At 50.0% G+C, this 15,742-nt stretch overlaps 1 protein-coding gene across 1 annotated transcript in view; it reads left to right on the plus strand.

Annotated features, from left to right (window-relative positions):
- F13A1 (coagulation factor XIII A chain) overlaps nt 1-15,742 on the plus strand; it is a 141,023-nt gene that overhangs the window by 102,804 nt on the left and 22,477 nt on the right. Inside the window, exons 10-12 of the mRNA XM_069562899.1 lie at nt 176-264; nt 9,659-9,812; nt 15,146-15,433. Coding sequence (XP_069419000.1) covers nt 176-264; nt 9,659-9,812; nt 15,146-15,433 — 531 coding nt within the window. The remainder of the gene's footprint in view (nt 1-175; nt 265-9,658; nt 9,813-15,145; nt 15,434-15,742) is intronic.

Consider the following 15,742-nt stretch of genomic DNA (forward strand, 5'->3'; position numbering starts at 1 on the left):
GTGGGTGACTCACCCATTCTGGCCATGGAAAGAACTGGGGCTGCATCGGTGATGACCTTGAGGCGCGGTTGCCCCTACAGCCTGCTCAGGGCTGTGACCTATATGCGGACCAGTTCTGTAACTGGAAAGACCCAAAGATGGGGAACTCACACTCTCCTTCCTCTGTGTGGTTCAGGGATGTATCGGTGCGGCCCCGCCTCTGTTCAAGCCATCAAGCACGGCCACGTCTGCTTCCAGTTTGACGCACCCTTCGTTTTTGCAGAGGTGAGTGGAGAGCTGTGGGAAAGCGCCTCCTTCCTCCCCAAGCTCTGAACTCATCAGAGAATGAGGCACTGGGCTGTTAGGTCTCAATTTCCCGGGAACATGGTGTGTGCTTCCTGTTTACACAGTTAAATATGACAGACACCGTTCCAGCCTCCGGGTGCTACATGCTAAATGCAGTTCTTACTTAACATTTTTCTCCCCTTGATGTTCTGAGATTTCCCCACCTGAAAGCAATCGCTTTAGTCACCTTAGCTTAGGTCTCTGCACCCAGGAAGTAGGTACCAACTGCTCCCAAGAAATTAAGTGACGAAGTGAATCACTCAACTAAAAACTGGTGGAGACGACCCATGAACGGACATGGGAGAGTGCCCTACTTCACTCAGAGACTAGCCAGCGGCTCACACAAAAGAAAATCCAAACACACCCCGACTGTATTTTTAGTCTGGGAACTCCAGTCCATTTCCTGCTATTCCAAGCCATCCTCTGCCAGAGTGGACAGAGTAAGCTGTTACAATACGGATGGGAGAAAGCAGATCTGGAACAGAGCTCACTGACAGGTGGCTGGGGACACTTTGGGAAGAGGCTGGAATTCTGGAAGAACTGGGTGGAGGCTGGAAGCAGAGAGGGCAGGTCAAAGGTGCTCCAAAGGAAGCTCTGGAAGTCAGAGTAAATGTAGCAAGTACCAGGTAACGGAGAAGGCCAGGTGGGAGGCTGCTGGGGGCAAGGGGGAGGAGCAGAGAAACAAGAGGCTGAGAGGCAGGACTTATCCTGGGTATGATCTCCCCAGTAAGTGCAGTGAAATAATGTCTATCACTAGGTAATCACTTTGCCTGCCATTTGATGCTCTCAGCAACTCTTTAAAATGGGTGTTATAATTCTTCCCATTTTACAGAAAAGAAAAGTGAGGCAAAGAATGATTACAGAACCTTTCCATGATCATCTAACCAATAAAGAGTAGTGGTAAGATTTAAAGCCAGGCAAGCCCAGGTTCAATCTCTGGGTTGGGAAGATCCCCTGGAGCAGGAAATGGCAACCCATCCAGTATTCTTGCCTGGAAAACTCCATGGACAGAGGAGCCTGGCAGGCTGCGGTCCACAGGGTTGCAAAAAGTCGGATGCGACTGAGCGAAGCACACACGTAGGCACCCAACCTCACGCTAGTAACCACCACATTCTGCTAGTATTCTAGAATGAATACATATATATTACTAACGTGCGTCCAGAACTGCGGGAATTAAGAAGCCCGAGTCCTTAAGAAACTTGATTCCTGATGGAGGTAGTGGTACATAAACACAGCAACATTTTAAAAACTACGATGCAAGTGTTGCTAGGGAACCAAAGGTCAAACGAGTGATGTAGGTGATAAATGACCGGCATTCATGTTAATTGGGAAATATGAGCTCAGGCTGCAGCAGAACAGCAGAGGCCACCAGACCCTGTCCTGGGAGAGAGGGTGACCGGGAACAGACACGGACACAGTTGTGCGACGGCCACAGCAGGTCGAGCGGAGCGTCACGGAGCCCACGGAGGGGAGGGCCGGGGATGCTCCCTGGAGGGAGTGGAGCCCAAGCCGAGTCTGGATGCATGACTAGTAGCTATTCCGCTTTCCTGGGGGCTCAGTGGTATCCACCTGCAGTGCTGGAGGTGTGGGTTCAATCCCTGGGTCAGGAAGAGCCCTTGGAGAAGGAAGTGGCAACCCACTCTAGTATTCTTGCCTGGGAAATCTCATGGGCAGAGGAGCCTGACAGGCTACAGTCCACAAGGTCACAAAACTGAGTGGGCGTGAGCAGACAAGACAGTATTCAGGCTAAAGAGGTAAGGAAAAAAAAAAAAGCCAGAGGACGGGAGGAACTTCAGACAGAGGAGACAACTTGAGCTTCCAAAAGGTACGTGCAGACAATTAAAAACTGTTCAGGAGCTTGCCTGGCAGTCCAGCGGTTAAGACTCGGAGCTTCCAGTGCGAGGGGGTGTGAGTCTGATTCTTCGTCAGGCGGCTAAGATCCCACATGCCCTGCAGCATGGCCAAGAAAACATACAAAATGAATAAATAAAAATGAAAACCACCAAGGCTCACGGACAGGGATGTGTCAGGAGGTGTTAGACGATGACAGCTGAAGGGCCAAGACGAGGGGCGTCCTGACCTGAGAGTGGATACGAGAGGCTTCCCAAGGGGGAGGAGAAGGAACGGAGCCTGTTCAGCCCAGGCTGGAGGGGAAGGCCTCTGGGTGGAAGCCCCGGGGCGACCGTGACTTCACTCCTCGCCTGAACTGGGTGAAGGACGACAGGCGGGGAAGGAGAAGGCCGTCCTGGGAAATGTCTCGGAAATAAAATAAGAATAAACACGCAGACCCCAGGACTGAACATGTGAGTTACACGAGAGGGATGATGCCTCTTCCACTGCACCTGCCGTTGCAGTTTCTGGAAGCCTTGGGAGAACAGGCAGACTGCATTCGGAATTTTCACCCGCTGGATTTCATTTTGAGATTTCAAGATTTGTGCGTTCCTCCCCAGCTGCCATCTGATTGTTTCCGATGCCATGAGGACTTCTTAACGGGAAATCACTCTAGAACTCACCAAGCCTTGCGCTTGTAGTTTTATTATGCTTTGTTGCTGCAGAGGAGAGAGGAAGACTCCCTCCAGGAGCAAAACGCCCAATAGCTGCTAATGCAGACGCTTTCCGCTGTTATTAAATATAGATCGGGGTGTTGGGAGTGTCATCGGGACCCGCAGATGGTAATTACTCCTCTGTCACTCGATGCAGACTTGTCTGACAGCGCATAGGATTTGTTGCTTTGGTGTGGGCTGGGCTCTGGGGCTGAGCCCTTAGTAAGAGATGCTCCAACGGCTTAAAAGTATGTGAGGAGTGCGCACGCTTTTTTCTCAGGGCTCCTGAAGCAGGACTCCATGCGGGGCGTCGTCTGTGCCTTTAATGAGCGCCTGCATGGCTCAGGTCCCAGAGCACCGTGCTCGCCTCTTCCCGCCTCCTTGCCGCGTCAGCCTGCTTCTCGCCACCCCTGCTACGTCAGCCGGAACGTGCCTGCTCTCGCCTCCCAGCAGGCTGACTTTCTTGGTCGCTCTTGACTCATTTCCGGGCCGGATCAGGCCTCATGCTCGTGGACTAGCCTTTGGTTTTCTCCCTGAGTGGAAGCAGAAGCCTAAACGAGAACTGTGCACAGGAAGCAGCCGCCTCTGTGCTCTTCCCATCTCCGGATTTCTTCCTGGGACCGGGGCTTCTTTCTCTGCCCTCCTCCATTCTCTTGCCCTCAGCCCTGCGGTAGGCTTCTTCGGCCTGCTCTGGAGGTTCCCGAAGAGAGCAGAGCAGGCCTCAGCGTCCGGGGCTCCCGTCCCGGTTCCCGGGTCACTAAGCGCTCAGGAGCTGGTGCTTCTCCTCTGGCTCAGCTGCTTCTAACTGTTGTCCCCTTCACATCGTCCCGCCAAACTCACACACACTCACACACACACAGTCTCACACACAGACACACTCAAACACACAGTCTCACACACAGACACACTCACACATAGTCTCACACGCACACACTCACACATACTCTCTCGCACACACTCACATGCTCGCACACTTACACTCACACACAGACACACTCATACATACTCTCTCACACACACACATACTCTCACACGCACACACAGACACACATAGTTTCTCACATACTCACACATACACACACTCACACTCATACACACTCACTCACACACACACACATACACAGGCACACACACACACATACATACAGACACATTCACACATACACACACAGACACACAGTTTCTCACACACTCACACATACACACACACTCACACACACACTCACACATACTCTCACACACATTTACATGCTCACACACTTAAACACACACATTCACACACACACTCTCACATAGACACACTCACACACAGACACACAGACACACAGTTTCTCACACACACACACTCACACATGCACTCTCACACACACATACACATTCTCATACACATTCACATGCTTGCACACTTACACACTCATACAGACACATTTACACATACACACACTCACAGACACACACTCACACACACATTCACACACACAGATACACACTCACACACACAAAGACACATTCACACATACACACAGACACACAATTTCTCATACACACATACACACACTCACACTCACACACAGACACACTCACATACACACTCACACATACTCTCTCACACACATTCACATGGTTGCACACTCACACACACACAGATGCATTCACATATACTCTTACATGCACTCACACACTCACACAGACACACAGTCACACACAGACACACACTCACACACAGACACATTCACACACTCACACACACACTCTCACATACACATAGACACACACAGACACACACATTCTCTCACACACACAGAGACACATTCACACATACTCTCACGCACTCACAGACACACCCACACACATGCACAAGTACTCTCTCACACACATTCACATGCTTGCACACTTACACACACACAGACACATTCACACACTCACACACACACTCTCACACAGACATACACACACAGACACATTCACACATACTCTCACACACACAGACACGTAGTTTCTCACACACTCACACATACACACACTCACACACACAGACACTCACACACAGACACACTCATACACACATACTCACACACATTCACATGCTCTCACACACACATGCAAACACATTCACACATACTCTCTCACACACACACAGAAACACAAACACACAGACACGCATACACAGACACATTCACACATGCACACACACTCTCACATAGACACACTCACACAGACACACATACAGTTTCTCACACACACACATACACACACACACTCACACACAGACACAATCACACACACACACACTTACACTCACACAGAGACATACACATATTTTCACACATTCACATGCTCACACAATTACACACACGCAGACACATTCACACACACAGTCACACACAGACATATTCACACATACCCTCTCACACACTCACAGTCACACAGACACACACACACTGCCTCACACACTCACACACACACACCCCTTCCCTCCTGGCACCGAGCTGGTTCTTGCAGAAGTGACGGGCCCCTTGGGGTCACCGTCGCCACCCCATGGCTCCAGCAGCCGCGCCTCCCCTAGTCTGGGGCCGGCAGTTCTCTGGACTCAGACTGTCCAACAGCTCCTCTGCCGATTCTTTGGTCTCAGTTCAAGGTTGTTTATTTCGCTGCTGGTTATTAGATGCAGTCCATTTGGGGATATCTCAAAATAATCCACCCGTTCATTCAAATCACATATAAAACTCTGGAATCATCTTGGTTTCTCTTTCTAACCTCCCTTAAGCATTTTGCAAGAAATACCTTCCAATTATCCCAGATCCAGGCATGCCTGCGCCTCCATCATGACCCTCTGAGCTTTGCACAGCTCTGAGATCTGGGACATCACGTCCTAAGTCACTTCTTCCTCCTTGTTTGCCCCTCTGCAGTTTACTCTCCACAGAGCAGCCAGAATTACGCTTTAAAATGTAAATAAAAACATGCCATTCCCTTGCCCCAAACCTTTGAATGGATTCCCATCACCTTTACCATTAAGCATAAATCTTTTTAAGATTCTATGTGATCTGGCCCCAGGTTTCCCCTCCACCCCCATCCCTTGCTTGTTTCTCTCCAGCCACATAGACCCCCATGCTCTTCTGGAAACATCAAACACACTCTTTTATCAGTCTTCACACAGACTGTTCCTTTGGCCATGAAAGCTCTTGTCCCACCCTCTGGCTCTCTTTGCATGTTCTGCAGCCTTGCTGCATCCAGGTCTCTGCTCAGCCCACCTCCATAAAGAGACCTCCACTCCCCACATCTCCCACATGAAGCATCCCTACCCATCCCGCTGGTTCTGCTCTTCTCTGACTTAGTGTTATCATTTCCCTCCCTTCTATAACATAAGTTCCTCGGAGATAGGATCTGCTGGACTCTCGTTGCTGAAAGCAGGGTCTGGCACACAGAGGCCACCAGTAAATACATGAGTGAATAAAAGAAACAAGAGCCTGTGCATGGTGCACTGCTGAGAAGAGGATCTCAGAGAGATGGGCCAGATGGCGCCTTCACGCGCGGGCAGCCCTGGTGGGAGAGGAGCTCACGTATGCAGCCCAGGGCACACACACAGGAGCCCCTACCGGAAGAAGGAAGGCAAGCACAGGGTGGACGTCTGGCAGTTGTGCCAGGAAGGCTCCCAGACAGGCAGGCACCCACTGCCCCCCAAGCCCGTGAGCCCTGGGAGCACCACCACCTTCCGTGCCCCACCTGCGATGCAGCTACCTCCACCTGGGAACAGACAGGCAGAGCAGACTCTGTCCTGGGTCCTGAAAGCAAGGGCCTCCACCGTGAGCGGTGAGAAGTGCACACACCTTTACAGTCCGTGGACACAGGCGGCAGTTTGCAGAGGGGCCCCTCTAGCCTGAGGACCCGGCCCATCCTAGCTGAGGCCCCCGGGTGCTGAAACATCCAAATACATCCTCATATTGGTCTTTACACATACTGCTCCTCCTACTAGGAAAGTCAAGTGTTAGTCACTCAGTCATGTCTGACTCTTTCAGACCCCATGGACCATATAGCCTGCCAGGCTCCTCTGTCCATGGAATTTTCCAGGCAAGAATACTGGAGTGGGTAACCATTTCCTTCTCCAGGGGATCTTCCTGACCCAGGGATGGAACCCAGGTCTCCTGCATTGCAGGCAGATGCTTTACCGTCTGAGCCACCGGGAAAGCTCTCCCATTACTCCCCACTCCACTTTGGAAGAGCCTGTGTTGTGTGACCATCGCCCTTCAAATCTGTGTGCAGGACTAGATGGTCTCTAAGACTCCTTTCCACTCAGAAGAAATTAAACATAGGACGTTCACAGGTGGTTCTGATCTACTTGCCAACCTTGCAAGGAAGGTATAATTAAACCCAGGCTCAGAGACATTCAGTAACTTGCCCAAAATCACACAGCCTGGGTCCAATATTTCTTCCACTTGTGACTGTCCTCCCATGGAGATGCAACTGGTCTTGGATAAACTTTCTAGGCTCCTCGGTGCTTCTCATGTGCAGTCAGGATGGAGAGCTACCACACTAGTGGCTAAGACTGAGAAGAAAGCTTGCAGATGTCTCCTGGAAAGAATCCTTTCCCTCCAGCATGCGCAGAAGTCACTTCATGTGTGAGTTTCTCCTCTCCTTTTCCCACATGGGCCGGCCTGAGGTTTCAGCTGACAGAATCACCGCTGACCCTGACTTCAGCCACGATATTAAAAGATGCTTGCTCCCTGGGAGGAAAACTATGACAGAGGTTTTTCACAGACAGTGTATTAAAAAGCAGAGACGTCACATTGCTGACAAAGGTCCATATTGTCACAGGTATGATTTTTCCCATAGTCATGTACGAATGTGAAAGTTGGGCCGTAAAGAAGGCTGAGCACCGAGGAATTGATGCTTTTGAACTGTGGTGCTGGAGAAGACTCTTGAGAGTCCCTTGAATAGCAAGGAGATTAAGCCAGTCAATCCCAAAGGAAATCAACCCTGAATATTCATTGGAAGGACTGATGCTGAAGCTGAAGCTCCAGTACTTTGGCTGCTTGATGGGAAGAGCCTACTCATTGGAAAAGACCCTGATGCTGGGAAAGGTTGAAAGTGAGCAAGAGATGGTGAAAGATGGGGAAGGCTGGTGTGTTGCAGTCCATGGGGTTGCAGAGTTGGACATGACTTAGCGACTGAACAACAACGAAAAATTTCCTAAGCTTTGCTCAAGGGAACACAAGGATCTAGCCACTTCCACATGCAGCCTTGTCTCCCTGGAAAGCTGGAAGCGGCCGTAAGGGCTGTTGATTAAGAAGAGCTTTGTCATCATTGCTGCTGTCTCTTGCAGCTGAGGAGGGAGCAGTCTGTGCCTGCGTGGCCTCCTCCGGGGGAAGCTTGAAGCTCTCAGGAAGCTCATTTAAAGTTTCCTTAAACTTTTTTGCCCAAAATGAGAAATACTCCTCAGGTGTCTGCTCGGTCTGCTCCCGTCCTGATTCCTGATTGGACTTTAGTCTGTCACGCCATGTGCCAAGCACCGCCAAGCCCTGGGCACTGCCTGGAGGGGCAGGGCCCGCGCCTTCATCCTCAGAAATCTGAGGCAGTGCAGGACCACCCGGACCCCAGCCTGGAACCTCTGCTGCGTGGTGCGGTGGTCCTGGGGGGTCAGGCAGGAGAGGCGGTGTCCTGTGATAATCCAGCAAACAAATATGGGCCCCTCAGTGGGAAGGTCAGGCTGTGTGCTCAGACCACCCTGGGTGAAGATCAGGGCCTGTGCGATGCCCACCCAGGGGAAGAGTCGGGGCGTGTGCCATGGGCCTGCACCCGCCCACGTGTGCACTTCTTCTCCACCACCTCCCCGTGTCTGTGTGACCACAAACACTCTGCTGACCCTCTGACTCGTAGCGCCTCATCTGTAAAGCAGAGATAATAGGACCTACTCGCAGGATTGTTGTGGTGGGGTTTAAATTAAATCATTTAAAATGTCCTGAAACACTATGGGTCAATAAATGTTGATTGCTTACTTTCCCCTGGGCAGAAATCAGACTTCTTGTAAATTCGGAAATTTGTGAGAAAGTAGAGAAAAGTTGCTCTCTTAAACCTCATCTTTAACCTCATCAAGTTTCCCAATACCTGGTAATGATCGTTGCATTTTACTTGATTTTGATGTTTACTAATCTAAGTGAGAATCATATCCACATAGATTTTACCTCGCTTAGTCCCAAAGTGTTCCTATGAAACTGGCAGAGCCAGTGTAATCATTTTCATTTTCTGGAAGCAGGAATGAGGTTCCGAGGGTAAGGTGTGTACTTTCTAACAGCACACACCCGAGATCAGAGCCCACGTTCCCTGCAGTTGATCCCATGCTTTGTAGCTGCTGGTCTCTCTGCCTATCACGGGCTTCCTTCTCTCCGTTTATTTAATTATTTTAAGCTTTAATGGGGTAAAATTGATATTCAGAATGCAGACATTTAGTGTATACATCTTGATGGGTTTGAACATATACATATACCCGGAAAAAAAATATTTCCCAGAAGCCACCTAGCTGACTGCCTCTCCTCTCTAGAAGTAGGTCACTCCGTTACTGTCAGCTTAAAAGAAGCTCGAGAAAGAGAGTAACAGACAGGGCGCTTTCCATTCTGCCTTAGGAGGTAGAATTTGCCAGCAAGAAAAAGGAGTGAAAGAAATGGTTGGTGCTTGAAATGACTTAGCACGGTGGATAATGTCATCTGCAGGGCTCTTAGACGCTACACTGTTGAGAGTTAGAGATTTTGGTGACGAGGACATTTGACGATGGCTAATGGCCTCCTCTCGTTTTTTAGGTCAACAGTGACCTTGTTTACATTACAGCTAAGAAAGATGGCACTCATGTGGTTGAAACCCTTGATAGCACCCACATTGGGAAATTAATTGTGACCAAAGAAATTGGAGGAGATGGCATAAAGGACATCACGGACACCTACAAATTCCAGGAAGGTAAGCTGCTGCAGTCGCACGAGGATCTCTCTGCCCGCGTCGCTGTGGGCGTCACCGTCACGGTGAAATGCGTCCCGGAGAAGGCGTGGCCTTTCCCGCATTCGAAAGTTAGAAGCCGAGCAACTACGCCCCACACCCACAAGGCTTCATTTCTTTTTTGTTTTACTTGTTGTTGGCTTTGAGGAGAATTCCCCTTTAGTGGCTTCTGAAATGACTGGTTTAAAGTCACATCTATTTTAACAGAATATAGAATGCATTCTTATTCATAAAAATATGAAAGAATCTTAATTTTAATCTTAATAGAAATCATTACATAACTAATATAATTTTAGTTCAATGATGAATTTTAAATAACGATTCGCAGTTGTTTTCTCTTGGTGTTGTTTAGTCGCTAAGTTGTGTCTGACTCTTTGCGACCCCGTGGACTGTAGCCCACCAGACTCCCCTGTCTATGAGATTCTCCAGGCAAGAAGACTGGAGTGCGTAGCCATTTCCTCCTCCAGGGGATCTTCCCGCCCCAGGGATGGAACCCACGTCTCCTGCGTTGTCAGGCAGATTCTTTACCACTGAGCCACCTGGGAAGCCCTCACATTCGTTTAGAGCCTTGCAAGCTTTCTTCACATGCATTGTTTCATTGAAGTATCTCGGAAATTCCTTGATAGGAAGTATAGGGAATATAAATGGTGGTAGATAATATAAACTGAATAGGCCATGACAACTTCACTAATTAGGGCCAATTAGGTCGAAGTCCTGCTTCAACCATAAAGCAGTGCTAGGGTGGCTTTGTTAACCTTTGGTGTGCGGAGTGTCTCACGCAGCACAGCTGAGTCCAGCCCCGTCTCAGTCACTGCTGAGTGTCTACTGTGCGCCTGAAACTGGGCTTGGTACTGGGCACCCCCACAGTGAGAAGGACCCAGCTTCTGTTTCCGGCCAAGCAATACGTTCATTCTGCTGAGGGGGTTTTGGAAACAAAAAGGGACGCTCAGTCCAACCAGGAGATTCAGAAAAAGCAAAGCCCGATCAGAGAAGTCACGGACCTCAGTTAAAGGAAACTGGACTCAGGCTTCTAGAAAATGGGAACATGATAAAGGCATGGTGTGTGAAACAGCAAGTGTGTTCAGGGTCCTGCAGGTAAAGAATCCACCCACAATGCAGGAGACTCGGGTTCGATCCCTGGGTCAGGAAGATCCTCTGGAGAAGGAAATGGCAACCCACTCCAGTATTCTTGCCTGGAAAATCTCATGGACAGAGGAGCGAGGCGGGCCGCAGTCCATGGGGTTGCAAAAAAGTCGACATGACTTAGCAACTAAACAACAAGGCGTTACTAATGCACCAGGCTCAGAGCGCCCAGAGGCTGGAGCGCAAGTTCCCCAAGGTCAGTTGTGGACAGGAGGTGAAGGAGCTTGGGGGTGTTGATGGGGACATGGAATATATGCTACCAATGATTCACCACCAGAGCTTCTTAGGAATGGCATTTATTTTAGTGAATGGATAAAAAATGAAGAGTAATTAGCATATACCTAAACATTCATCAGTATTCCTGAAATGCTGAGTGCAGAATGCGTTTTAAATATTTTAGATCCTCTCCCTACTCTTGTTTACAAAAGCAATTTGCACTATAAAGAGAAAGTTTGCTGAATTGAGAACTCTTCTGCATAGTATTAGAAATGCAGGATTTGTGTCACCTGAAGCAGTGAATTTGTGCTGTGCTCCTGAAACGGTTAGTTCTTCTCTTCTGCTGGCTTTCATTCACTGCACAACAGATACAAAAGATTTTTTCTTTTTGGCTTTTTTTTTTTTCTAGAAAGAGTGTTTTTGAAAACATAAACACAGTGAAACAGAACAGATGAGCAATGCCCTTTCGTGATAGAGTGTCAGGCGGAAAGGTTCGGAAAGGAAAAGCAGCCCACGGAAGACGTGAACGAAACTGGCTGCAACACTCACTCACTCATTCATTCTTGCTTCCAGCAACTGGCTGTTAACCACCCACCATGTTCCCAGCACTGTGTCCCCCTGGAGACTCCCATAGCCCTGTCTCCCATCTAAGGGAGAGACGGGCGGGAAGCGAGCCCCCACCTTGCCGGGTGGAGGGTGCCCAGGACAGGGGTGGATGAACAGATGCCCGGGGACCATGGGGGACGTTAGCAGTGGACTGTATTCCTTGTGTTGTATACATGTCCTTGTAGCTTATTTTACACATAACGGTTTGGACTTTTTAATCTCCTGCTCCATGCTGCCCCTCCCCCTCCTAGTTGTCACAAAGCAACAAGTACTGGGAAAAGGAAAGAAGACCAGGTCATGTGTTAGTGCGAGACGAGGGGACCGGGGTCATGGAATTAGGGGGCACCCTGAGAAGCTGACATTTGAGCTAAGATCCAAACGATGAGAAGAGGCTTCGTCAGACATAAAGAGGACTCTCATGACACCCAGGTCATGAGGAGGTGGTTTTGACCTTGGTTCTGAGCCACAGGAGAGCTGTAGGAAACGGGATCTGGCTCTAGATCATTCCCTCAGCCCCCAGCTCATGGCCCTGCGTTATGTGCGACATCAGAGCATAGAACAGAACTGCAGAGAGCAGGCGTTCTGCCCGACTGGGGAGGCCCTGCGACTCCTGCCTCCTCCCTGGGCCTGCGCTTCCTGGCAATGCCAGCCTGCCTCACTGCTCACAGGGACGAGCTGGTCCCCAGAAAGAAGCCAGAGCTTCCTCCATCCGTGACCCACAGTGAAGTCCCTCCTGGTGCCCGAAGCATCCGCCACCCCCCCACCCAACTCGGTCGGCTCAGCCCTTCCCCGTAGAGGCAGCTCTCTGCCCAAGACCACGCTCCCACTGCTGGTGCTCACCTCCTGCGTTCTGCCTAAATGCGCATTTGGTGCCTGTCCAAAGCGATAATCATTAATGCTCTCTGTCTTGGGCAGCTCTCTGCCAGATGCTTTCTGCTAAAATACTTCACTGCACTTTGCTTGTCACGGCCCCTCTTCCCTTTAGAATTATCTCCCTCTTATCGATTGTAAACATGTGCCCTAGCCAATGCTTGTCCTGGACCAGTTGTTTCTGGCTCATTCTTGCAGTCTTGACAAGCAGGGAAATTGCTAACACACACACACATGCACACACATGGAGAGAAATATACATTCACTTGGTTGGCAACACCTGCTGGCATTTTCTCTGTCTCTGAAAGATCCTGGAATCTTCCGACTCTTATGCACGTCCTGCCTCTAAACCACCCACCAACCCTGCCACACAAGGAAACTGATGGTAGTAATGGCGCCTGCTTTGCAGAGTCGTTCTGAGGATTAGATGAGATAGCACACAACGTACACTTGCCACGACACTCGTCACAGTTGTTGTTGTTCAGCCACTGAGTGGTGCCTGACTCTTTGTGACCCCATGGACTGCAGCATGCAGGCCTCCCTGTCCCTCACCGTCTCCCAGAGTTTGCTCAAACTCATGCGCATTGAGTTGGTGATGCCATCCAACCATCTCACCCACGTCATCCCCTTCTCCTCCTGCCTTCAATCTTTCCCAGCATCAGGGTCTTTTCCAATGAGTTGGCTCTTCATATCAGGTGGCCAAGGGGTTGGCGCTTCAGCTTCAGCATCAGTCCTTCCAGTGAATATTCAGAGTTGATTTCCTTTAGGATTGACTGGTTTGATCTCCTTGCAGTCCAAGGGACTCTCAAGAGTCTTCTCCAACACCACAGTTCAAAAGCATCAATTCTTCAACGCTCAGCTTCTTCATGGCCCAGCTCTCACATCCATGCATGGCTACTGGAAAAACCATAGCTTTGACTAGACGGACCTTTGTCTGCAAAGTGCTGTCTCTGCTACCTGTCAGGGTTAGCTCTTAATGATAACTGTTACCATCACTGATTGACCTCTTCATCTCCGTTGCATTTCATTGTTAAGTCAAGTGGGAGAACACAGCTTAAAAGGTAATGTAACTATGAACGGCAGCATTCTTATTTCACGGTGAGTCTTCTTTTGCTAGCCACTGGCAGGACTAGCTTCTGGTTTTGGTTTTTCTAGGTTTATATTATTTATTTGTGCATCTTCATTGCTGGCTTTCTCCAGTTGCAGAGAGCAGGGGCTCCTCTCTTAGCTGTGGCCTCTCCTGTTCTGAAGCGGAGGCTGTAGCACATGGATTCAGCAGTGTGGCACGCAGGCTTAGTTGCTCCAAGGCGTGTGGAATCCTCCCAACCCAGGGATCGAATTCACGTCTTCTGCATTGGCGTGTGAATTCTTATCCACTGAGCCAGCAGGGAAGCCCCAGGATGAGTTTCCACAAGCCAAAGAATTTGCCTCTGTGCCACACACGCACTGAGATACGTCCAGAGGAAGCCAGACAGTAAAGAGTGTTGAGGAGGGTCAGCCCAGCCGGGAGTCACCAGCAGTAGCCCTGAGCCCGCCGTGTGCCTCCTCAGCTCCCCACGTGCATAGAGCCGCTTTGTGATTCTTCCATCTCTCACTCTGTTCCCATCTCTCCCACTGCCACCACTTTGGAAACCCTACTTAAGACATTTTCCTATAAACAGCACACACGTCTCAAACTCCCCCACCAGATACCAAAAGATGTCCCTCAAAAAAGATGTATTCGGTGTCAGATGAGTTTGGGAAACCTTGTGTGAAAGTAAATAATTCTCAAGACGTCCCTGGTGGTCCAGCGGGTTAAGACTCTGCCTTCCGTTGCAGGGGTGAGGGTTCAATTCTTGGTCAGGGAGCTGAGATCTCACGTGCCTCGGGGCCAAAAATCAAAACATTAAACAGAAGCAATATTGTAAGAAATTCAGTAAAGACTTTAAAGGGGTCCACATTTTAAAAAAATAGCCTTAAAATAATCAGCCAGGGGGCGGGTGAGCAGGAGCACGTGGGAGAGGCCCAGGCGGAAGGAGACACGAGGAAGAGAGATCTAGCCAGGCAGACCCCTGAATGGGAGAAAACTCCTGTTGTAGACGGCAAGAGGCAAGATGCAACTGCTCCAGCGGTGTGGCTAGGAATCTGGGAGGGAAACAAATAGATTCCACAGTGTGAGAGTTAGGTTCTGCCTGATGAGCCCTGAAACAGTGGCCGTGGAAAAACAACCCGTAGAGTAAGCTCTGTAGCAACCTCTGTTCAGGTAGATTGAACCCAGCGGTCCGGGCAGGTTGACTCTCCGGGAACTTGACTTTGCAGAATTCATAACATAGGATGATGAAGATCCCCATAAAGGGAAGCTGTGTGGCTTGTAGAGGCAACCCAGCAAGTCCAGCACGTGTACCCGCAGCCCTCTCTTCATTAGGGTGACTTTCTCGTGGGTGGCTGGTGTTCCTTTGTCCTCATCTCTGCACCTCTCCTAGGTCAAGAAGAAGAGAGGCTGGCCCTGGAAACCGCCCTGACGTATGGGGCAAAAAAGGCCCGCAACACAGAGGGCGTCCTCAAATCCAGGTCTGATGTCCACATGAACTTCGAAGTAGAGAACGCCGTGCTGGGCAGGGACTTGAAGGTCATCATCACCTTCCGGAACAACGGCTCCACGCGCTACACTGTCGCAGCCTATCTCTCCGGCAACATCAGCTTCTACACCGGGGTCTCCAAGGCAGAATTCAAGAACGAGACCTTCAATGTGACCCTGGAGCCCTTGTCCTGTAAGTTGACAGGGGGGTCTGCTCCCTCCAGGATGTGGGAAGAACACCGCACCCACCACGGGTTGTTGATTCACCCCACCACCGCGCCCACCCCCCCGACACACACACAAACCTTTATTTAGTGCCTGTGAGTCCAGGTATTATTTTGTGCTGGAGACATAGCAGAGTTGCTCATGGAGTTGATGGTCTCCTGGAGGAAAGATGGGGCCTGGACAGGAAACAAGCAAACAAGCGAATATACACGGTTCTGCATGGAATAGGAAAACACGGAGTGGGGTAAGGAAGACAAGAAGTGCCGGTAAGGGGTGG

The sequence above is a fragment of the Ovis canadensis genome, chromosome 20 (genome assembly GCF_042477335.2).
Source record: "Ovis canadensis isolate MfBH-ARS-UI-01 breed Bighorn chromosome 20, ARS-UI_OviCan_v2, whole genome shotgun sequence".
Taxonomy (NCBI): domain Eukaryota; kingdom Metazoa; phylum Chordata; class Mammalia; order Artiodactyla; family Bovidae; genus Ovis; species Ovis canadensis.